The 20365-nt window shown below is 46.7% G+C and overlaps 3 protein-coding genes across 4 annotated transcripts; 2 read left to right on the top strand and 1 right to left on the bottom strand.

The window, feature by feature from the left end:
- The first annotated feature begins 1061 nt into the window (after positions 1–1061).
- On the top strand, positions 1062–5654 carry LOC103645753 (endonuclease MutS2). Its single transcript, XM_008670455.4, is given in 7 exon segments — positions 1062–1274; positions 1346–1521; positions 1523–1797; positions 2072–2954; positions 3039–3563; positions 3689–4153; positions 4777–5654. Coding segments are annotated over 7 exon segments (2634 nt in total). The 5' UTR covers positions 1062–1261; the 3' UTR covers positions 5074–5654.
- Positions 5655–6704: 1050 nt separating this feature from the next.
- On the top strand, positions 6705–12297 carry LOC100281568 (MLO-like protein 14). Of its 2 annotated transcripts, none has more exons than NM_001320957.1 (15): positions 6705–6724; positions 8147–8204; positions 8319–8566; positions 8693–8809; positions 9193–9253; positions 9826–9920; positions 10055–10129; positions 10334–10419; positions 10500–10549; positions 10634–10674; positions 10763–10927; positions 11016–11051; positions 11237–11304; positions 11403–11463; positions 11676–12297. In NM_001320957.1, exons 1-15 carry the CDS (start codon positions 6722–6724, stop codon positions 12171–12173), a joined length of 1662 nt encoding a protein of 553 aa, NP_001307886.1. In that variant the 5' UTR covers positions 6705–6721; the 3' UTR covers positions 12174–12297. The 2 variants fall into 2 exon arrangements, with proteins under 2 accessions (NP_001307886.1, NP_001307885.1); NM_001320956.1 differs by lacking the exon at positions 6705–6724 and adding an exon at positions 6804–7766.
- Positions 12298–13320: 1023 nt separating this feature from the next.
- LOC103645752 (choline transporter protein 1) lies at positions 13321–18595 on the bottom strand. The gene is made up of 10 exons (XM_008670454.3): positions 17992–18595; positions 16312–16670; positions 16044–16189; positions 15618–15801; positions 15430–15503; positions 15236–15349; positions 14763–15119; positions 14371–14631; positions 13815–14042; positions 13321–13716 (listed from the first exon to the last, which is right to left on the bottom strand). The coding sequence occupies exons 1-10, from the start codon at positions 18192–18194 to the stop codon at positions 13525–13527; spliced, it is 2118 nt and encodes a 705-aa protein (XP_008668676.1). The 5' UTR covers positions 18195–18595; the 3' UTR covers positions 13321–13524.
- Positions 18596–20365: the final 1770 nt, after the last annotated feature.

The raw sequence follows: 20365 nt of genomic DNA, 5'->3' as shown, positions 1-20365 counted from the left end.
TAAAACACGACTCGCTCGGCTTCGACGAAACGAAGACGTCGGAAGAGATTCGATGATTTAAAAACCCACACGATGTGCAGACGCTGGTATAGACATGGATTCTCTCTAAGGCGCGCTGGACACAGCTTAATCCTCCGCCGTGAGGATTAGTCTGTGTGAGCATGGCTGTCGTCCGCAACGCCGTCACTGCTCCCGGCGTTGTCGCCCATGAGTTCCTCCTGAAGATCAGCTCTCCTTCTCTCTTCTTCCTTCCCATTCTCTCCAATAGATGCTAGGTGCCGTCCACATTGCAGTGCTGGCTGGGTGGAGATCGGCTAGGAGTACTAGCTGTTGTGACCTATTCTCCCCATTCCCCATCCCCTGCATTGCAGCTGGAGCCGACCGGAAAATGTGCACCAAGATATGTGTATTCCCCAGGAAGAAATTGAAGATCAGTGCTCACAGGCAGCAGTAGAACTGAAGAACGGAGCTCCACCAAGATCTGTGTTTGTTTTAGTGTGCCGGAGGACTAAAACAATATGCTTGTTTCAGTGTATTCCTTGTGTGTGTGAGAAGGTCCGTGTGTGTTTGGTTTCAGTTCTGTGTAGAACAGAAAATGTGCACATGAATTTCAGGTTTGTGTGTGTCCAAACATCAAGTTTGCATGTGTAGAATAGAAAATGTGCACATAAAACTTGATTTTTGAATCTGATTTTGTTCACTAACTGAATGATGTCTACTCTGCGGTTCCTCCCAGTACCGAAGGGAAGAGAGTGGGTAGACTAGAGAAACAGCAGAATGATAAAATCCTGAACTTTCTACTTGCCACAAGCTTTGATGAACCACTTGAATTATAAAACTTAAGCCCCAGAACAAACTCACAAGCAGGGAGGCCTATCACATAAATTATAGGGCTCACAAAGCTGCGGGCACAGTAGAAAACTAAATCTGAAAATGCACGAGTAGCTGACGGCAAAGGTGAAAGAAAGGTCACAATTAGCTGATGGCGTTATCTCTAGCAGCTAAATCTCTGTCTGTCGTATATAAGAGAGAATCCCTGTCCATATCAGCGACTGTGTGGTGACTATGTGTTGTGTGGGTTTCCAAATCGTCGAATTCCTTCTGAGCACTTCCATTTCGTTGAAGCCCACCGTGCCGTGTTTTATAATGTAAAAATCTCCTTTGGATAAGGTCGGTGGGAAGCAGTCCTTCGGTGTGGACCTCCCTCCGTCTCCCGGGCGGAAGCGGAAGTAAGCGAACGGGGCATCCACGTCCGCCATCCATGGCTGCCACAGGTACGCTTGCCCTTCTCCTCCCAGTGACCCTCTCCTCGAGGCCCTCCCACCGCACGCGCGGCTTCATGCAGATCCCACGTCGTCAGCAGCCGCGACGGCTCACAGCGGCGGCCACCGAAGCCTCCTCCTACAACCTACCATCTCGCTCCTCACCGGAGGCGCCGGAGACCAGGCAGATACGCCTGGAGACGGAGTCAGCACTGGAGTGGGGCGGCGTGTGCGAGCGGCTGGCCCACTTCACCGCCACTGCTGCGGGCCGCGCCGCCTGCGAGGGAGGGCGCGTCCCCGTCGGGCGGAGCCGGGAGGAGAGCGAGAGGCTGATCGACCAGACGGCGGCGGCGGTGCTGCTTCCGACGCCGCTCGATTTCGGCGGCGTCGAGGACGTGTCCGCGCTCGTCGCTGCGGCGGTCGCGGGCCGCGCGCTGGCGGTGAGGGAGCTTTGCGCAGTTGGGCGCAGCATCCGTGCCGTGCGGGCAGTGTTCCACCAGTTGAAGAGGCTTGCCGATGAAATGCCGGATGGAAGGTGAGGAATCGCTTTGGTGCTTGCTGATGAATTGGACGGCATTGAAACATGCCATCATCAGGCGTTAGTAGTATCTTTTTGTTTGATCATTGTGACTGTGTATTATGGATAGTCGATATTAGTTTTGTCATAGCTTTGTGGATGGAATGGAAACCATAGTGCTGATAATTCACCGGTTACTGTTCACGTATTCTTACACATTACAAGAGTCTATAAATATTTGTTGGTTCTTATTTTCAGATTCAAAAAAAAAATTCTATTTGTTCTCCTGCAGGTACTCTTCTCTTGTAGATATACTACAAGGTTGTGACTTCTTAACTGAGCTTGTTCAAAGGATAGAGTTTTGCCTTGATTCCACCCTTTCTCTTGTCCTGGATCGGGCAAGCAAAAAACTAGAGATAATCCGCCGAGAAAGGAGGAGGAACATCGAAATGTTAGAATCTCTACTAAAAGATACAGCTGCAAAGATTTTTCTAGCAGGTGGGATTGATAACCCTCTGGTCACCAAGCGCCGTTCTAGGATGTGTGTTGGTGTGAAAGCTTCACACAAGCATTTGATGCCTGGTGGAATCGTTCTAAGTTCCAGTGGCTCTGGCGCAACATACTTTATGGAGCCACAGGATGCTGTTGAGCTCAACAACAGGGAAGTTAAACTCTCAGGAGAGGAGAGAGCAGAGGAACTGGTAGTATTGAGCTTGCTTACCTCAATGATTGCAGACTCCCAACTGAAGATCAGAAATTTGATGGACAATGTTTTGGAATTGGACCTTGCTTGTGCTAGAGGGTCGTATGCCCTATGGACAAACAGTGTCAGACCAACCTTCACTGATAGTTATACCATTAGCCAATCAGACCAGTGCAATGACTATTCAATTTATATTGAGGGCATTCGCCATCCTCTTCTACTTGAACAGTCTCTTATGGCAGAAGAATCAACTACAGAAGCATCTGAAATGCCTGTTCCATTGGACATGTGGGTAAAAAAGAATGCAAGGATAGTTGTGATCTCTGGACCTAACACTGGAGGCAAAACTGCCACTATGAAGACCTTGGGGCTGTCCTCGCTTATGTCAAAAGCTGGTATATTCTTCCCAGCCAAAGGAAGGCCTAGGATTCCATGGTTCGATCAGGTTCTTGCAGATATTGGTGATCACCAGGTAGTCTCTGTCCTTTGATGAGAATTTCGCTAGTCACTTGTGGGACAATAAGCTCATTGATGAAAACTATTTTTTGGATTGAAGTCGCTGGAGCACAGCCTCTCTACATTCAGTGGGCACATATCACGTCTGCGCAAGATTGTAGAAATGGTATCAAAAGATTCTCTAGTTCTAATTGATGAGATTGGCAGCGGCACTGATCCAGCTGAAGGTGTAGCTCTTTCAACCAGCATTTTGAAGTATCTTGCAAGTAGAGTGAATTTAGCAATTGTGACAACTCATTATGCTGATCTAAGTCGGCTCCAGTCAGTTGACAACCGATTCGAGAATGCTGCAATGGAATTTTGTGTAGAAACTCTACAACCAACATACCGAATCTTATGGGGCAGTACTGGTAATTCCAATGCACTTAGCATTGCAAAGTCAATTGGTTTTGATCAAAAAGTGCTTGATCGCGCACAAGAATGGGTTGAGAAACTACTGCCTGATAAGCAAAAGGAGCGGCAAGGTTTACTTTATGATTCTCTCGTTGATGAAAAAGAACTTTTGGAATCCCAGGCAAATGAAGCTGCATCTGTTCTTTCACAGGTTGAGGGGTTGTACAATGAGGTACTTATACTCTTAATGATATGAAATTTCTGTAACAGTGATGTACATAGATTCTCCCCTTCCTCTCATTTTTTTATGGCCACCTTCTCATTTTAAGTCCAACCTGGTATATTTTCACTTTGAAGATTCGCTTGGAAGCTGATGATCTCGAAAGCAGAGTAGCTGCATTGAGAGCAAGAGAGACCCAAAAGGTACAACAGGAATTGAAGGTTGTGAAGTATCGGATGGACACCATAATCAAGAACTTTGAAGCTCAGCTAAAGAATTCAAAACTTGAACAATACAATTCGCTAATGAGGAAAGCAGAGGCTGCCACTGCTTCCGTGGTTGCCGCTCATCAGCCAAGCGAAATAGCTTTCGATGATGACGATGAAAACCGGATCTCGTTCGTCTCACAAGTTGGAGACAAAGTGTATGTTCAAGGGCTGGGAGGAGAAACGATGGCTACCGTTGTCGAAACTCTCGGAGAAGATGAGAGTTGTATGGTTCAATACGGAAAGATAAAGGTTCGAGTCAAGAGAAGCAGGATAAAACTGGTTCAAAGAGGCACAAATAACGAGGCAACAACTTCCTCTTCTGTAAAAGCAAAGGTATGATGCATCATTATCTCAATATACTGTATCTGTTTACAGCATTGGTAATCTTAATGCAAAGCATAAGATGGTGCTAAGAACTTGTATGTTCAGAATGTTGAGGTGTCCTTTAACCAAGCCATGACATTTGTTACTAGCGTATACGTATATGGTAAAATCTGTTTGAAGCCTTCAAGGTAGCAGTGATTGAAAAAAAAAAGTTCTCACTAAAGCTAGGAATAGTTGCTCTCCATGTTCATGGCATATGGACCAACCAGTTTATTAGTCGATTTTGCCGGCATTCCCACGCGTGGCGTATTTCAATAGCATTGTCGGGAGAAACCAAGTTAGCTTCAGCCCTGCAGAATGCATTGATTCTGGCCTGCAAATTCCTGGCCCGGCTTTAGTTCGGGCAGGTGCAGCAGCATGGAAGAACAGGCTGGACCTAGGATAATGTGGTCCATGCAAGCAATGATGCAAGGCTGGTGGTGCGTGCATGCATGCATGCATGAATGAACCTTCGCTAACTCTGCCGTTGCCAGTACCTATCGAGGATTGGAACGGTCGGCATGTCTTCTTGTAAACGCTCGTCGCGTTTTGCTTCAATGGTGCTCTGACCATGCATGTTTGGTTTCCGGCAGGGCCGAACACCGAAGCAGCGATCGGCAACGACGACGGACGTCTCCTTCGGCCCCGTGGTGCAGACGTCCAAGAACACGGTGGATCTGCGCGGTAAGCGGGTCAGCGAGGCGGCCTTCGAGCTCCGCATGGCCGTCGACGCGTGCAGGCCGTACCAGGTGCTGTTCGTGGTCCATGGCATGGGCACCGGGGCGGTGAAGGACTGCGCCATTGACGTCCTCCGGAAGCACCCTCGCGTGGCCAGGTTCGAGGACGAGAGCCCTCTCAACTACGGCTGCACCGTCGCCTACATCCAGTGAACGGGTGGGTACAGACAGACTGTTTGGAACTGAACGCAGACATTTCAGTACAGAAATCAGTTTGGTTTTGCCTTGCCTACCAGCTCCCAGCGTGTCCTTGTCACAGACTCACAGTTGCGGAATGCCAGTTGGGTGAGCTTTTTGCTAGTAGCTGATCTGCGGGTGGATCGGATAAATGGCCTTGGCAGTTGTGATCAGTTCGGCCGGCGTCCTATGCATTGGCATCGCAAAATCACCAGCGGAAGCAAGGTGTGCGTGCACATGCGCGCCTCTTCTTTCCAGCAGGATTTTGTGTGGCGAGGGCTGATGTGGCCAGGTTCGAGCCACGAGAGACAAAATACTTGTGGCTCGTCAACTCGTTCTCGACTTGTTTTAGTTTTGTCACAAGTTAAGCTAGTATCTTGGCTCGGTTTGTTACAAGCCAGCTCGAGTTAAGCTTGTTAGCTCGAATGATCTAGCATTTGTAAGCAAAACAAAAGGCATTCACAGATGAACTAATAAGTGATAAACTGTATTAATTAGATGTTGTATTCATGTGTTATATGAAATTATGAGTACTATTACTCTTTTCGAGTGTTAAATTAACTTAGAATTAATTATTAATTGATTATATTGGTCTGTATATATATTGTTTTCTTTGTTGCAGTGAGCTAAACGAGTCAACTCGACTCGGTCTCGATTAGGGCTGGATATCGAGCCAGCTCGGCTCGTTCGAGCTCGAGCTGGCTCGTTAAGCTAACGAGCTGGCTCGGCTCGGCTCGTTAAGGTAGCGAGCCACAGAGTCAGCTCGGCTCGGCTCATTTACGAGCTCGAGCTGGCTCGTTTAGCTCGCGAGCCAGAGCAGAAAAAATAATATGTGTATAATAATCAATTTCTAGTTAATTTCAAACTAATTTAACAACAGAAAATAGTAATTATACTCATAGTTTCATAGACCACATCAATATAACACCAAATTAACACAACTCATCACTCATCAATTCACTATTCATACACATGTTCAGCAGTTTAACCCACACTTATATTCGCATAGACCAATTTCATACATAGACATAATTCATCAATCATTAGTTTAACTTATAGGTTATAGACACCACACATACATATAACATATTCATCAATTGTTACATATATGATATGTATATAGATTTGTTTTGCTGAAATGTGATAGCTCGTTTAGCTCGCGAGCTGGCTCATTAACAAACCGAGCTGGCTCGTTAACGAATCGAGCTAGGATGCCAGCTCAGCTCGTGAAAAAATTCAAACAAGCCGATCCGAGCCGAGCCGAGCTGGCCACGAACCGAGCTAGCCGACGAGCCGCAATTATTTTGTCCAGCCCTAGTCTCGATATCCAGGCAATGCCACCGCGAGGGCGGCTGTTGCAAGATCACGTCACGAGCGGTTGGAAGCAAGGCGCCAAGGCCTCCCCGTCCTCGCATCTAATTCCACTTTGCTTGCTCCTCCCTCGGCACATGCAGCGACACTGACTGTCGGGCCCATACTTCTCCGTGCCCACCTGCAAGCAGCTCGACGAACGTCAGCCTCTAGCTAGTTCATGTGTGTATCTGACCCTCCCCGGCCGGGCCCGCACCTCCTCGTGCCTCGTGGCTGTGTCAGTCAGTCAGGGAGCTGTACTTGCAGAGCAGCCATGGTGAGCCACCCGCGAATCTTCTTGCTCCTCGTAATTGTTTAAGCGCAGGAGCGAAGTGGTTCGTTGTTCCACCAGATCCCCTCTTTTGGCCGATCTCTCTTCCGTTCCGTTCCGCTCTGCCGCAGCCAATTGCTTCTGCTGTGTCCTTTTCCTCCCAGCGAGCACCTTACCTTACCTCTCTCTCCTCGTTGTTGTGTTGTTGATTGATCCTGGAAGCCGCAGCTCCACAAGCTCCCAAAAAGCAACAACCTTTACCTCGTTGTTCATTGTATCTTCCTTTCTTCCCTGCTTCTGGCTCCGCCGCCGCCGCATCTCTTCTGAAGCTGAACCCGCGACAGCTAACCGCCATTGTTTGCAGGGGAGACAGGAGCGAGCGAGAGAGAGAGAGAGAGAGAGAGAGAGAGAGCTCGCGACAAGGTTTTGCCCGCACCATATCGTCCTCTCCCCGCAAGCTCCAAAAGCCAGGTCCAGGGACTAAATAGAGCAAAGGAAGCCTTTCATCATCGTCGTCATACACTAATCGAACGGGAGAATCGGAGGGAGGGACATACATCACGTTTTTGTGCTCCTCCGAGTCCGTCCTTCTCCAAGATCCCCCATTTTCCTTCTCGTTTCCAACCTCCTCCTCCTTCCTGACCGACCGATGGCGATGGTGTGACGCCGCCGCCCGTCCCCGACACCGCTGCGACCTCAGCATTTCCACACCGTCTCGGTCTGGGTCTGGTCTTCGTCTCCGCCTGCGCCTTCGTTTTGATCCTTAAGCTGAGCTTCCCTTCCCCGAGCGCCACCTCCGCCCGTCCTACCATGGCGCTGGCTTCAATGTGATACGCGGAGGTGCGGTCGGTCGGTCGTGACTCGTGAGGAATAGGAAGAGGGTAGGAGAGGAGAAGAAGAGCCAGCGCCGGCGGGAGGGGAGATGGCGGGCGGCGAGGGGGAGATGCGGTCGCTGGCGCTCACGCCCACGTGGTCCGTCGCCACCGTGCTCACCCTCCTCGTCGCGGGCTCGCTCCTCATCGAGCGCTCCATCCACCGCCTCAGCAATGTGAGTGAGTGAGTGCCCAATCAGCACGAGCATGCACTCTCTGCCTTTCTCCCTCATGATTACCTGCCTATCATGTTTTCTTGGAGTACTTTTCTTTTGTCCATGTCCATGGTGTGTTCTGTTTGTGCTCATTTCTGGGCTAGTTTGTGATTTGATTTACTACCCAACGTGTCCTTGCGTTGCTGTCAGATATCATATGATCAGTTGTTGCTTTATTAGGATCCTGTTTGGAGAAATTGTTTTCTTTAGTAGCACAAATATGCATTCTATGCTCTATTGGACCTCCATCCGCTGTTACTTTTCTCATTAACTTCGTTAGGTGTCGTATTATCAGTATAATCAGATTTCTTTTTCCACAACCAAATCATGTACTTTTTCAGTGGCTGAAGAAAACTCATCGGAATCCACTTTACAAAGCAATGGAGAAGATGAAAGAAGGTATCCATTATCACCAAATATGCGCTCTTTGTTGTGTTTTTTCATGGCTTGTTTTGTTGGCCTGTCACGAAACAAAGACTGAACTAGGAAGGCTTAACTACCTTTTTGCTGCAGAAATGATGCTGCTTGGGTTCATATCTCTGCTTCTGGCTGCGACGTCAAGAATCATCTCGGGGATCTGCATCGACTCCAAGTACTACAACAGCAGATTCTCCCCGTGCACCAAAGAAGAGGTCCAAGAATCGATAAATGCAGAGCATGCCATTGCTCACGCGCGCAAGCATCTACTGGAGGTCATCCTGCACCATTCACCGAGGAGAAATCTGAAAACTAGTTACCATAACCATGAAGGCTGCCGTGAGGTGTGTAAATGTTTTAATTTGCAGATCGAACTGTCCCAAATAGCTGAAGGGTAGCCAACCATCCTACTAAAACTTACATCAGTTTTGCTTCTTTTGGTATTCTTATAAAGTTCTTTTGATGTGCAGGGATATGAGTCATTTGTTTCGCATGAAGGTTTGGAGCAGCTGCACCGGTTTATATTTGTAATGGCTGTGACTCATGTGACTTATAGCTGCCTGACGATGTTACTAGCAATACTCAAGGTTTTAATCCTTTATCACATGAATAGTATTTCTATCTCTTTCTTTATTTGCAGAGTTCCATTTTGAGTACAAATTGGTCCTCTCAGTTTCAACCCAAGGCGTTATCCCTGATTTTTATAGAAAGCAAACCCAAAACTAACCCCTTCTATCAAAATACACTCTACTTTCAATTATTGATCTATATATCAAGCTGTGTGTCAGTCTCTTGATTACAAATTGTAGGATCCATGATGAAACATTAACATTTTGAATGTGCTATGCACATGAACAAACAGAACACTTATTTGCATTATGTTGATTCTCACTTCTCAGACCTGTTATGCACACATAATATTATGATTGACATTGATGTCACATTGATCCCAATTTTTGCATGTTGTTAGATCCATAAATGGAGAAAATGGGAGGATGAAGCATTCAGGGATAATCATGAATCATTTTCTCGTAAGTGTATCCTTTTGACCCTTCAGAATAAACTACATAAGTTTAATTGGAAATTCATTTTATGTAATGATGCGAAACAGAAGTGGAAAGCTTTTGAGAATGACATTTCTTAAATAGTACTCCCTCCGATCTTTTTTATTTGTCGCCGTTTAGTTAAAAAATGAATTAGCTGACGACAAATATTCGAGAATGGGGGTTGCAGTTCAGAATAAGAAAATCGGTAATCAATTTGTACTGCTCTTGTCTGAAACTCTGAATAACACATTCTGGGGCAATGTGTGCATTAAAAACATTGGTCAGGGAGATTGTAGTATAATTTTTTGATTGTTGCTTTAGAAGTTTATCTTAATGACTTTTGCAGGGAGACTAGTATCTTTTCTTGAAAATAGATCAGCAAATAATTTTATCCTGTTTTCCTAAGAGAAGTGTTTTCATAACCTAGGGGTGCATCTGATTCAACAAAGCTTATCTTCCCTTCTGTAGTTGGAGCATTTTCCTGTGTCATTGGTGATACTAACCAGATTGTCATCAAACTCTGTCTGATTATTCCTCTTTCAATTTGCATTTGACAGAGATCGCATATGAGTCAGCAACTAGAAGGCAACCAGCACTTACCAAATCCTATTCATTCCGCTCTTGGAGCCAAAATAATGTGGTCATGTGGCTTGTACGTTGAGGCAAATAAACTTTATAGCTCATTGAGGCACAATGTTCTGCTTCCATGCTTAGGGTCAAGAAATATTACTAATATTATTTCACTGTTGAAGTGGCACTTACGATTTTGATTATGCTACCATGCAGGTTTGCTTTATTGCGCAATTTGGTCAGTCTGTTGTTCGAGCAGACTATCTTATCCTCCGCAAGGGTTTTATAATGGTATGCTAGTTCTTTGCTCTTCAATTCTGAGTAGACTATACTTGGCCTTCAGTGTGTTTATTTGAAGGACCGAGCTGGCAACTCAAATCAAATTCGAGTGATCCACGTTCCTCGACCTCATCGATCCGGAAACTTTGTGACTATGGTCCATCCACTAAAACCCTTGTAGTCATGTACTCATTTTTGACTTGCTGATGATTGCAGACCCACAATCTTCCGCCAACATATGATTTCCACAATTACATGATACGCTCAATGGAAGAGGAGTTTGAGAAGATTGTCGGAGTGAGGTTAGTGTAATAGCAAACCCACTGTATTTTTTTCATATCGGAGAAATATGGTCAGCTAAAAACTTACTCCTCCTTTGCAGTGGACTGTTGTGGGGCTTCGTTGTTGCTTTTATGTTATTTAATGTAGACGGTAAACTTCCAACCACTTTCCTTGCTATGAGATATTTTTGTTTCCTCACTGTCTCTAACGTTCGTAAATGGTATTTTGTTTCAGGATCCAACCTGTACTTTTGGATAGCAATTCTTCCTGTAACTGTAAGTTGTAGCCCTGCTTCTCCAACATTCTACAACCTAGATTCCTCTGGAAAATCTTGGCCTTAACTGGAATGTGAATGTTGTATAGCTTGTTCTTCTGGTGGGTGCAAAGCTGCAGCATGTGATTGCGACTCTAACAGCAGAGGGCGCAAAGATGAGCACCTACGGGCCAAGGATACAGCCAAGGGATGATCTCTTTTGGTTCAAGAAACCAGAGTTTCTCCTTTGGTTGATACACTTCGTTCTCTTTCAGGTACATATATATACTGCTATATGTAATTTGGAAGCAGTTAAGAGATGAACATAAGCTTACCCTGTGCTTCGGTTTGATAATTGTGCAGAATGCCTTCGAGTTGGCTTCGTTCTTCTGGTTCTGGGTATCATTTCTGTCCAGTCTCTGTGTTTCGAATAAATCGTGTGAACATGAGGAGAGCCTTTCTGTTCATTTCAAGAGTTGTGTAGTGCTCCCTCCGTTCTTTTTTATTTGTCACATTTTAGTTCAAAGATGAACTAGCGGGCTACAAATATTTGAGACATTTATATCTGTTGACTTTTGATACAGTGGCAATTTGGTTATGATTCATGCTTCATCAAAAACCACCTTTTGGTATATTGCCGCCTTATACTGGGGTATGCATTTCAGAACCCTTACTTTATGCTAGTACTCAATTAAATCATGAAACTGAGAAAAAACCATAATCATAAACTCCACCAATGCAAAATGTCAGGTTTGCTGGACAGTTCCTGTGCAGTTACAGTACATTACCTGTATATGCGCTGGTCACTCAGGTAACACATTTTTCTGATGGATACATATATATATATATATATATATATATATATATATATATATATATATATATATATATATATATATATATATATATATATATATATATATGTATATTAATTTTAGTTCTGAAATGTTAGAAATGCATCAGTACATACAAGAAGGATTGGTTATGCATGTTGCTAAATGGCGTATGCTTGGACGCCGACAGATGGGGTCCAAGTACAAGGCTGCGCTGATCCCGCGGAGGATCAGGGAGACCATACATGGGTGGGGAAAAGCGACGAGGAAGAAGCGCCGGCGCCGCCGCGGCGACGACTCGACGGTCCGCACGGAGACGAGCACGGTGTGCTCGCTCACGGACGACGACGAAGACTTCGAAGACGACGACGACCACCACCACCACGGACCGTCGTACGATACCCCGAGAGCCGGGGGCCGCCCGCCGTACCTGAAGATCGAGACGCATCGTCAGTCGGGCAGCGGGCACGACGGCCCCAGGCCCGGCGGCACCCCGTGCTTCCACCCCAGCGGCAGCGGCAGCGGGCACGCCATGCTCCTGCGGCAGGCCTCCGTCTCCGCGCCGTCGTCGCCGTCGTACCGCGGAGGCAATAACGTGACAAGGTCGGCGTCCATGCCCGGGATCGCCGCGCTGAGGACAACGGGCTCCGGCACGCCGACGCGCGTGAGCCATGAGGAGCCTACTTGATGCGCGCCCGTGCATGCCATGGATGGCTTGCTAGTGCAGACGTACTGAGGACTGAGCTGCTAGTGTAGCACCGGATTTGAAGGTATATCGATATATATATACACACGAAAAGATTTGGGGTGACAAATGGCGCCTTCTGTGATCCGTGTCGCTCACGAGCACCATCCATGGCGAACGAACCATCCAACAAATGGGGAGCAACGGCAGCGCGGTGAACGGACGCCGCAGGTGCCCAACAACAACTCTCACGCGCTGGCCGCCAACCAACCATCCGGAACCTTACATATATATATGCACACGGAACCCCAGGCCTCGTTTAGCCGTTTTCGTTGTCCACAGGCCACAGCTCCGACGCTACGCGAGACGAGGCGCGCATGCACACAGTGTCGTCGTTGTGACGAGGCGTGCATGCACACGGTGTCGGCGTTGTCTCCACCGTCGCCATGCAGGGCGGCGCCGAGGAGGCTGCTGGGCGTTGCGCAGCCGCAGCAGCAGCCGTCGCCCATGGCGCTGGCTGTAGTGCCGGCTGCTGCCGGGAAGCGCAAGCCGGGGCACCAGGTCCGGAGGGCGGTTTCCAAGGCTGTGGCGGCGCCATGCAGGCGCGGGATGAGGCTCGTCGGCACTCCATGCAAGAAGTGCTGGTACATCCTGCGCCGCCGACTTCGACTCTGATGACTCCGGCCAGGCCATCCCGCGGCCAGCTTCCAATATAAGGCATTCCAACTTTCTTACGGCTTCCAATATAAGGCAGTCCAACTTTCTTACGGTCAAAGCATCGGATGACGTTTGGTTCGTTCACATATTAACGTAATGGTTAACTAATAATGTTAAATCATATTTATTTAAGTCAAACCATAATCAAATATCATACTAGAAATTAATTACGGACCCATTTAAATTTGTTACCGCCGATACTCAAATGTAAATCAGTACCATTATCATTTACGTTATAAAATGTGAATCAAACAGCACCTAGTTTTTTTAAAAAAAAACACACACACAAAGATCTATGACATCAAATAGCTAACTAATGAAGAATCCAATAATAGTTATTTAGGTATCATAAATGCTATTGTTTTACTATATAAATTTGGTTAAATTTATGATGTTGGAAGTTGGAAACGGAGGGAGTATTTCACCAACGCCGTATCAGCAATAGCACACTGCACACATATATAGATAAGCTGCCTACACATGCCAATTGGGCCAGGAGAACATGTCAGATTCAGACTTGTACATGGAATAGCAAGCAAAAATGGCAAACCTCTTCACAAGCCAAGAGAACGGAACGGGGTAACAAAACATTAGGCTGCCGCTAAGTTTCCATGCTACTACCAAGAGGAAAAGACAGTCAAGGCCCTTGAGTTAGTCTCTGCAGTTCGCCCTGTTCGTCCAGAGTTTCCATCAGAGCTGGGGGCGCATACTGCGCGTTCCCCTGGTGCTCCTCGGCGTCCTGGCAGAACGAGAGGATTATGGTGTCGATCGACATCTCAACCACCGCAAAGAAAAGCTTCGCGACTACGTAGCCGAGGGCCCATGTTACCTGCAGCGTCACACAGCGCAGTTTAGCTTCGGGTTTCAGCAAATGGAAATTGAGATCTGAGACGTTCAGTGGACAAAATAAGGTTTCAGTTGGCTCACCAGGACAGGGATAACTGGAGAGGATATCTTGTTGTGTGCGGACTTGTACTTGTGGGTGTCTAACATCAGAAAGGCGAAAAGCGCACAGAATAGGCTCACACAGAGTTTTCCCAGGAAGAGGATGACATCTCCAATGACGTTGACTTTTCCGATGCGCAGAATGTTCTTCATTATTAATCCAGTTGCGAGCACTGAAGCTTTGAAGAAACCTTTCCCGGTGATGGCAATCTGCAGCAGCAAAACAAGGTTATAACAACTCTGTGCCTCACAAAAGAGCCGTGTAACATGGATGGCATGCGCTTTCACGCATTCTTGGGTAAAAAAACGCTTTCAGGTGCAAGAATCTCAAGAGTCAAACACTAAGTAGGAGTGCAAGACTCTAGTCTAGGGCTACAGCTACAGCTCGACTGCTGATCAAAGTTTGCAAGCAACAACGTATTAGCAGAATGCCAAGTCAAATGGGTTTAACCATCTGATCAAGCATACAGTTTTCAGTAATTGCATTCAGAACTAGTAGGACGGGAAGAACTTGTGTGTACCAAATCTTCATACTGACCATAATGTAGGCATTTCGATTTACTGACTTGAGGGTCCAGTCTATGCAACCCAGGCAGCATTCAGAAGAGGAGGACGTCGCTTTTCCAAAGCAGCTCTCTCGGGCAGAATCAACTAGCTTCAACTTGCGACGAAGGCATTCTAGTATAAACCGCACCCATTCAACAACAGATACAACAAGTGAACCCAGAGCAACAGATCCAAGGCTGTAGCGCATCAGTCGCTTCAGTGAAGAGACTACAGTGAGAAATGGTATATCATGCTGCAATGAAATTACTTGAGTGATCAGCAAGGGAGAATATACATAGACTAAAACGGCAAAAAAAAACTAACTAAGCAGGGAGAATTTTTATGTGAAGCAATTCAGTATATTTCAGACTTCCAGGTGCTTACTGATATTTCACCACGCGCCCAGTAGTATGAAGCAACTGATCCCGCAACCACAGTTGAAGAGCATGCGAGAATGAATTGAGTCGCCCAGTAGCAACCAAATAAGTGAAATAGAATGGCAATGCTGATATGAGGGGTGTAATGGATGCTGTACCCACAGCAGTTGTCACAATTTACTTTTCCCAGCTTCAGATCATATGAACAACAATCAGTATTGCAATCATTTCGGACAACTTGACCAGAGCTGAAGAGATGGAGTGTAGCAGAAAACCAGAACATATACAAGATAGAAAGGATCAGGCACGGCAAAAGTGGAAAAGCTATCAGTGCCTGAACTTCACCAATGACCTTTGCAGCAACCTGAAGCCATGTGTAATGGTTATTGGTAGGAGCTATCAGCTATCACATTCGAAATATAGAGGTGATTATTAATGCCCCTATGCAATACTTGTCATGTATCCAACGATTTTGCTTACCTTTAAGACAGGTGTTGCTATCAGTATACGGCGGACAATAGCTATTGAGGACAGGAAAGCAATGATCATTACTGCTGTCATTAGGATTGTAATAGTATGAAGGTGACTTATTTCCTGGCAAGAAGATGGACTATAAGATTTCAAGCAGAAGCAGATATGTCTTGCAACAGATTGATTCAGATGGAGATACTTACCCGTCCACTTATGTGAACATATGGATCACTTTCACCAATGACAACAGTTAAGGGGTCATTGCCTATCCAGCCAGCTGAATGTTTGATGCAGCAGTTGCAGGAAGTGAACCATGGATTAGGTATGTGTGCAAAAAGCTTTCTTTGTGAATAAATACCTTGTAACTAGGAAGTGGAGCAGTGAATCATACCTTTGATGTAAAAGAACATCGTTACAGATATAACAAGGGCATTGAAGAGGACTACTGTAATCCAAGTCATGGCAGCAACGAAATAACGAATCATAAGCAACCAGATAACTGACAGGAAAACAGGGAGAATTCCACCACAAACGATGAACACAGGCCAGGACTTCCCAATGTCTGCAATATATCTCTGCAGTAGAGGATAAACCAATTGAAGTATGTAACATGCTATATACATTAGGCCGCAGCAGGATTTTCTTTAAATGCAACAGAATAGTTATCAATCTTGAGTTGAGCAGGAATTTGACATGTGTAGTTTAAAGCAAATTCAGGATGAACCATTTGTCATTTGATGCCATACAAAACAGGAACGCTTTGTGAAGATAAAAATGATTAGGCAGGCAAGAAAAATATACCAAAAAGTTTACAAACCTTTAATACAGCAGATCTAGAATCGATGGCCTTGTGCACTGTTTTATCAATGAGGATATTTTCATCAATGCTGACACCACCCGTCTCATGCCAGTGCTTCAAAGAAACATTGGATGCACGTGCAATAAATTGGCAGCTCCAATAGACTAAAGGGGAAGAAAATTGAAATGCTTATCTCACGGTTACAGTATGAATTTACAGAATAAATAAGTCATGCCACTCTATCTAACCCTTATAACTTTTAAAATGACGGCAGGATTAATATTACCATTTACAGTTGGAAATATTATAGGGTAGCATGGACCCTGGAGTTGAAGTGAGCTATTCTTCATGTCTGGTGTGAGAAACTCATAATAGTCATAGTCCCTATTGATCCAATCATCAACAGAGAGGTCTATGTTCCCTTCTGGATAATCACAAATATAGTTCAATCCATCTACAGCTGGATTTGGGCACTCCATCAGGCAGATGGCTTTGGCATCAGCCAGGTTAACCTTGCTGTTCTTGAGTCCACTTTGGTAGACTTGATTCGGATTCATCCAGTATCTAACATCCAGCTCCTGCAAATTTGGGTTGCCATGCTTATCGCCACAAACGTTCCCTTTGTAGTCCAGTTCATAAGTCAGCCTGTGTGGTCATAGCACAGGATGTTATCTTTTGTTAAACTGCCGTAGATGCAGAAATTAACAATATCGATCAATCTTCCATTACAGCCAGTCAGTCTGTTTGATAGTGCTTGGAGCTGCTTTCAGCTAAATATAAATCTTAACTGATGGAGCGGGAACTCCAACAACCAACCAGACATCAACAACAGTTGGTTGCATGGACAAAGACAGCACAAGCAACTAGAAAATAGCATCAGCATCTGGACCTAAAACACAACTGCTGCATAAGAAACATGTAATGGTGGTAAAATGGTGACTGGTGACAGCATACTGGTTGTATGAATACTCAAGAAGATCCACAACACTGGATTTTATCCCTAAAAACACATTGTTTAGGCCTTGTTCGGTTATTCCCATCATACATGTATTGGATGGGATTGGAAAAAATTTAGAAGAACTTTGACTTGCTTGGGATTTAAACTCACTCAATCCACATGGATTTAGAGCTAACCGAACAAGCCCTTATCAGGCCGGGCTTTCACCTGCTTTCTGCCTTTGAGAGAATATATGACCACCAACTTTCACCTGCTTTCTGCCTATGAGACCATAACTTTTTAGCTGTATCCTGTATTGCTGGGTTTTAGGTAGGCGATACAATTCCTTGGGCCACAAGCTCCTTTATACTAGTATAAGCAGTAAAGGCTCTATCTTTTTTTACTTCTTTCTTTCTTTCTTTCCTTCTTTCTTTTGCCTCTCTAAAGCTAAATCCGGTTAGACTAACGAAGCAAGACAAAGATTCGCTCCACACTACAAATAACATACTAGTAAGTAGTAACTAAGTGGTACACGTTGTATTGTAGGAGTATTCCTTAGGGGGTGTTTGGTTTCATTTTATTCTATTTTAGTTCCTAAATTATCAAATATAAAAACTAAAATAGAGTTTTTGTTTCCATATTTAGCAATTTACGAACTAAAGTGGAATGTTAGTCCCTAGATACCAAACACCCCTTTAGGCCATAGCAAGCAAGATCCGCAACTTTGGTAAATCCTCAACATTGCTTGTTGTTTCATTATTAGAGCAAGAACAAAATCCAGAGACAAGCGGTTTCACCCAATTTTGGTATCGATCTAATTTTCGGGAGCCTCCCACACTCCAAAAGCAGAGTTCTTGAAAAGTGTGTGTCTCTCAGTTCTCAAAGAGATGAGAGCAGCCGAAATTGAGGTGACCAAACTCAAAGCGAGTCGTCGCCGAGGCATCTCACAACCACCGGCAGCACCCAGGCTCAGCTAGGAAGATCGAGCGCAGATCTTGAGGGAGAGGGGGGGCAGCGAATCTGACTGACCTGAGCGGGTTGCCCTGGTTGAAGCCGAAGCTGGAGTTGACAATCATGGCGACCCAGAAGGCGGCGAAGAGCACGAGAACGGCGATGTCGCGGCACCTGCGGTCGTGGCGTATAATGCCGCCTCCGGCGCCGCCTCCCAGCTGCTCGTCGCCGCCGGCCGCCGACGGGTAGCGGCCGATGATCGCGCCGAGGGGCCCTCCCATTCCGCCGCCACCCGCGGCGCCTCCTTTGGTGCTCTCGCCTAGCCTAGATGCGTGCGCTAGCTCCTTGCTTGCTCGCTCGTGCTCGACTCGATTCGGATTCGGCGCGGTGGTTTTGGCGTGAGCGAGTGGGGAAGCGAGTGATCTGTGCCTGGTGCTGGTGGGGACTGGGAGTGAACAGTGGAGAGTGGAGGGGAGGCAGCGAACAGCGAGGGGCAGCAGGAAGAGAGGTTTTGGGCTTTTCCTACCCGGCCGCCGGCCTGTCCTGTGAAAAGGAGGTCCGCCACTTTCTGGTCGGCTGCTCTGCACGGCGCCTCAGCCCTCAGTCACATGCGCTCCACCTACCCGCAGCGTCGCGTTCATGAGTCACTCACCGCAGTCAATGGATTTGGACGACGGTCCGTGTTACTGTGGTCGAGATGGATCCGGATATTTATTTGGATGTTAAATTTTTTTTTCTTTTTTAATTGTAAATGAATAATATTTATAATTTACTATATAATTTATATTCTGAGTCCCTCACTCTATTTTATTATATTTTAACATCTAAATTGTAAATATTTATAGTTTTAGTTTCTGTATTTAGCAATTTATAGACTAAAATAAAATAAAATAGAGGGACTAAAAATTAATCACTATAAATTAAACACTCCCTAATAGATTCATACCGTATTTGATGTATGTGTTTATATTTGTGGCTAGATTCACTGCATTAGTTGAGTTTAAATATAGGTACGAGGATGGGTAAGGTGCTGAAAATAGCCTGAGATTGTGTATATTTGATTGTGTATGTTATCATGTAAAACATTGTTTTACACTATAGTACTATCTTTCCTTGCCACGTGGTGCCCTTAGACCTGCCCATGCGGTGGGGTCGGGTGTCGTTCTCCGTGTGGCCTAGAGACGTCGTACGTGTACAACGTCTTCATACTATAGAAGAGGGTACCCCTGATCCAGGGTACCGACAGTGGCCCCCGGGCCCGCCTCAGGGAGGATGCGAGCCTGTAGGTGGGGGCAGAGTCTGATTAGCGGTTGGCCTGCTGCTCCTGCGCGCCTGTTGACGCAATTACTACCGGCCTGCCTATGGTCATGCCGACTGCCACGCTTATTCCCACGGTTGACTGGCCCGTGGCCTTCGTACCTAATGTCACTGTTGGGCCATGCATGAGATGCCTTGAGTCGCTGCACTGGTTCTGAAAACTTATCTTTTCAGTCTTCCGCGACGGCCCCGAGAAGACGTGGTATTGGCGCGAGCGGCGGTGTGATTTTTCCGCACCCAGTAACCGGCGCGCCTGTTGCTTGACGTGTGGGCCTGGGCCCCCATGTTGGACCACTGGTTGCAGCGAAACTGAGGGGGGCGCACAACCGCGGGGCGTTTGTACGCTTCCTGCGTGGCGGTTCGCCTTTTTGACCGCTGGTTGCCTCGAAAATGAAGGGGTGCATAACCACGGGGCAGTTGCACGCTCCTTGTGCGGTGGTTCGCCTTCTTCATGCTTCGGGCCAGTTTGTATGACATGTGGGGCCTGGCCCCCGTGTCATAGGGTGGGAACCCTGGTGCACGTCAGGGGAGACTTTGCCCGTGACGCTTCGGGGCGCGAGTGGGGAAATCTGCCTTTAAAAAGGGGTCGATCTCCCGGGCAGTAGCCATGCCTCGCTCCTCTTGCATTCATCGCGCCCTTCCGCCTTCCAGGCCTCCAGATGAGGTGCATCGGTGTTTTCTAGAGGGATCCACGTCAGGGCCACCTCCTCCGGCGATCTCACCGCCGGAGAGCTCGCGCTCATGGTGGTGTTGTCGATCTTGTCTTCTTCTTGCTGTTGTGAGAGGAGCGCAACCCCGTGGGGGTTGGCGCTGTTCCGCCATCGCTCGGCTTAAAGGATTTTCATCATGCAGCTCGGCTGCAATCTCTCGCTAGTGGTCATCTAGAGGGATGACCACCAGCCTTGTGGTGGAGAGAAGCGAGTCGGGCTGTGGCCTCCCCCTGCCCTCAACTTCAAGGATGTTCATCATCCGCACTAGGGAGGAGGGCGAGCCGAGCTAGGGTCCTGCCTTCCGTATGGGCTGGCGACCCGCTTCTTCCTCCAGCATTCAGGGGAGAAGCGCGTCCACCAGCCTTGCGGAGGAGGCGAACCTTGGGTACACGGGGCCGGCCGGTTGCAGGCGCCATCAGCTGCCG

Source organism: Zea mays, chromosome 2 (assembly GCF_902167145.1).
Source record: "Zea mays cultivar B73 chromosome 2, Zm-B73-REFERENCE-NAM-5.0, whole genome shotgun sequence".
In the NCBI taxonomy this organism is placed as follows: domain Eukaryota; kingdom Viridiplantae; phylum Streptophyta; class Magnoliopsida; order Poales; family Poaceae; genus Zea; species Zea mays.
This window is presented reverse-complemented; position numbering and strand designations above follow the sequence as displayed.

Bases quoted from the DNA above. Each gene is read 5' to 3' on its own strand.
- LOC100281568 (NM_001320956.1), top strand. From the start codon at position 7,641: ATGGCGGGCGGCGAGGGGGAGATGCGGTCGCTGGCGCTCACGCCCACG. The intron at 8,810-9,192 runs GTTTTAATCCTT...GCATGTTGTTAG, and splicing joins TGTTACTAGCAATACTCAAG to ATCCATAAATGGAGAAAATG. The intron at 11,305-11,402 runs GTATGCATTTCA...GCAAAATGTCAG, and splicing joins TATTGCCGCCTTATACTGGG to GTTTGCTGGACAGTTCCTGT.
- LOC103645752 (XM_008670454.3), bottom strand. From the start codon at position 18,194: ATGGGAGGGCCCCTCGGCGCGATCATCGGCCGCTACCCGTCGGCGGCC. The intron at 15,802-16,043 runs GTTTGTAAACTT...CCTCTACTGCAG, and splicing joins CTAGATCTGCTGTATTAAAG to AGATATATTGCAGACATTGG. The intron at 14,632-14,762 runs GTAAGCACCTGG...ATTTCATTGCAG, and splicing joins GGGCGCGTGGTGAAATATCA to CATGATATACCATTTCTCAC.